Here is a 2,500-nt window from a genome sequence, read left to right on the forward strand (position 1 = left end):
CAAGAGCGGAGGGTATTGAGAATTAAACCAAGACAGACCTGTCGAGACCAAGAGCAAGTCAAGACCAAGGCCAGGAAACCAAGGCCAGACCGGAAACAACACACTAGCCCTAGAGTGGTAGAGATTCTGATCACACACTAGTGTAAACTGATGAACAAATGTACCATAATAATGCTCAACTATACTAAAATGAACATGCTTTAATATAAACTAGACATCACAGGATATCTGTTTTAACATCTGTTTTAACATTGTGTGTACAGTAAGGTTTTGTGGTGAGCATGAGTGGCTTGATTTATGCACAAATCCCTTCAAGACCGCTATGCCCGAGACACAAAAAAGGGAAAAAGGTCTTAGGAACGGTCTCGAGACCAAGACTCGTCACTCAACACTAATCTATGCACAACTGGGATAGGAACTGATCTCAGGTGATATGTGCTGTGGGAGGAGGATATATAGTACACACACACACACACACACACACACACACACACACACACACACACACACACACACACACACACACACACACACACACACACACACACACACACACACACACACACACACACACACACACACACACACCTTCTCGAGAGTAAGACACACACACACACACACACACACACACACCCTCTCGAGAGTGAGACTCACCCTCTACATAGCGGCAGCCGGTTTGTAGCACGTATGACATGTCTACGCCTGATACGCACACACACACACACACACACACACACACACACACACACACACACACACACACACACACACACACACACACACACACACACACACACACACACACACACACACACCCTCTAGTCTCCTCCACAGAGAGACTCACCTTCTACACAGCGACAGCCGGTCTGCAGTACGTATGCGTACATGTCTACGCGGGACTGTGACATGAACTGGTCTCCGGTCAGGTAGGTGTTGTGTGAGGAGGAGATGTAGTAGTTGCAGAGGGGCTGCGTCATGTCCTGGTTGACCTGGCTGTGCTCCGGGTTGAAGATGTCCCCCGCCGGGCTGCGCATGAAGTTGGTGAAACCTGTGAACACACACACACACATGCATAGCACACACACACACACACACACACACACACACACACACACACACACACACACACACACATACAGACACACATACAGACACACACACACACACACACACACACACACACACACACACACACACACACACACACACACACATCCACAGAGGTTTGAACATTTCCCCAGCTGGGCCGGGCTGTGCATGAAGTTGGTGAAACATGTCAGTAAAGTTCTGTGGAGAGAGTTGGGCAGAGCGTCTCACAAAACGTACAGAGAGCTTTGATGCAAAATGATGTATATCCATTTTGGAACATTTTGGGAAATTGACATTTTTGTACTGGCCCGTGCAATTTATTGCATTGCAAAATTCTTTTTTTCAAATTTTTTTTGGTCTTATAGACTTTACTAGTGACAGGACAGTTTTTTGAGAGAGAAACAGGAACATTTGGGAGAGAGAGAAGGGGAAGGGTCGGCAAAATGACCCAGGCCAGAATCAAACCTGGGTCAACCGCGTAACAGATGAGTTTCCCTACTGTTAGGTCATGGTAGGGCCACAAAATGCATTTTTTATACAGCTTTAAAAAGTATGTTCTCAAAACATGTGAATGGCAAGATTTCACACAGATGATAGTAATTCTGAAAAGTCATTTGCAGTAATAAAATTCCAAAGTAAAAAATGGTGGATATGTCGTTGTGCAACTAAACTCTTCATATGTAACTGAAGTCTTCCTACACAGTAAATGTTGCGGTGTTAATTCAACACTTAAAGAGTTCATTTAAGTCCAAATGATGTCAAATAAACTCTCTGAGTGTTAAATGAGCACTGCAGAATTTACAGTGTACGCTAGTTAGCCACTCGGGGCTGAAACCACGAGCTACCAGTCAACACTCCAGTTGGGGCGTGGGAGGAATAGCAGGATAGCACTGAGCTAAAGGACCAGTCCAATAGCTCAGAGCTACCGATACTGTACGAGGCTTCAAGAGGGAGGGTTTACTAATGTTCTACTGCCTAACTCCTCTAGTTGGCAATGCATTCATTACACATGCCCACAAATACACACACTCACACACACACACTGACCGTCGATGCCGAGCACTGTGTCGTTGACGTTTTGGGGGTTTGGCTCAAACAGGATGATGATCTCCAGGCACTGGTCCTTGGTTACGTTCGCCAGCTGTGGACACACACACACACACACACACACACACACACACACACACACACACACACACACACACACACACACACACACACACACACACACACACACACACACGGAAACCTTCAATTACATTACAAACACTGGCCCTTAATCGTGTTCACCAGCTGTGGAGACACAAACACACACACACACACACACACACACACACACACACACACACACACACACACACACACACACACACACACACACACACACACACACACACACAGTCAGTTATCG

General features: G+C 46.1%; 1 protein-coding gene across 1 annotated transcript in view; it reads right to left on the bottom strand.

Annotated features, from left to right (window-relative positions):
* Positions 1-2,500, bottom strand: part of plch2b (phospholipase C, eta 2b) — a 43,906-nt gene that overhangs the window by 21,008 nt on the left and 20,398 nt on the right. Inside the window, exons 7-8 of the mRNA XM_063216695.1 lie at positions 2,137-2,230; positions 845-1,048 (exon numbers count right to left, since the gene is read on the bottom strand). Of these exons, the coding sequence (XP_063072765.1) occupies positions 845-1,048; positions 2,137-2,230 (298 nt within the window). The remainder of the gene's footprint in view (positions 1-844; positions 1,049-2,136; positions 2,231-2,500) is intronic.

Source organism: Engraulis encrasicolus, chromosome 14, assembly GCF_034702125.1.
Source record: "Engraulis encrasicolus isolate BLACKSEA-1 chromosome 14, IST_EnEncr_1.0, whole genome shotgun sequence".
NCBI classification, from domain to species: domain Eukaryota; kingdom Metazoa; phylum Chordata; class Actinopteri; order Clupeiformes; family Engraulidae; genus Engraulis; species Engraulis encrasicolus.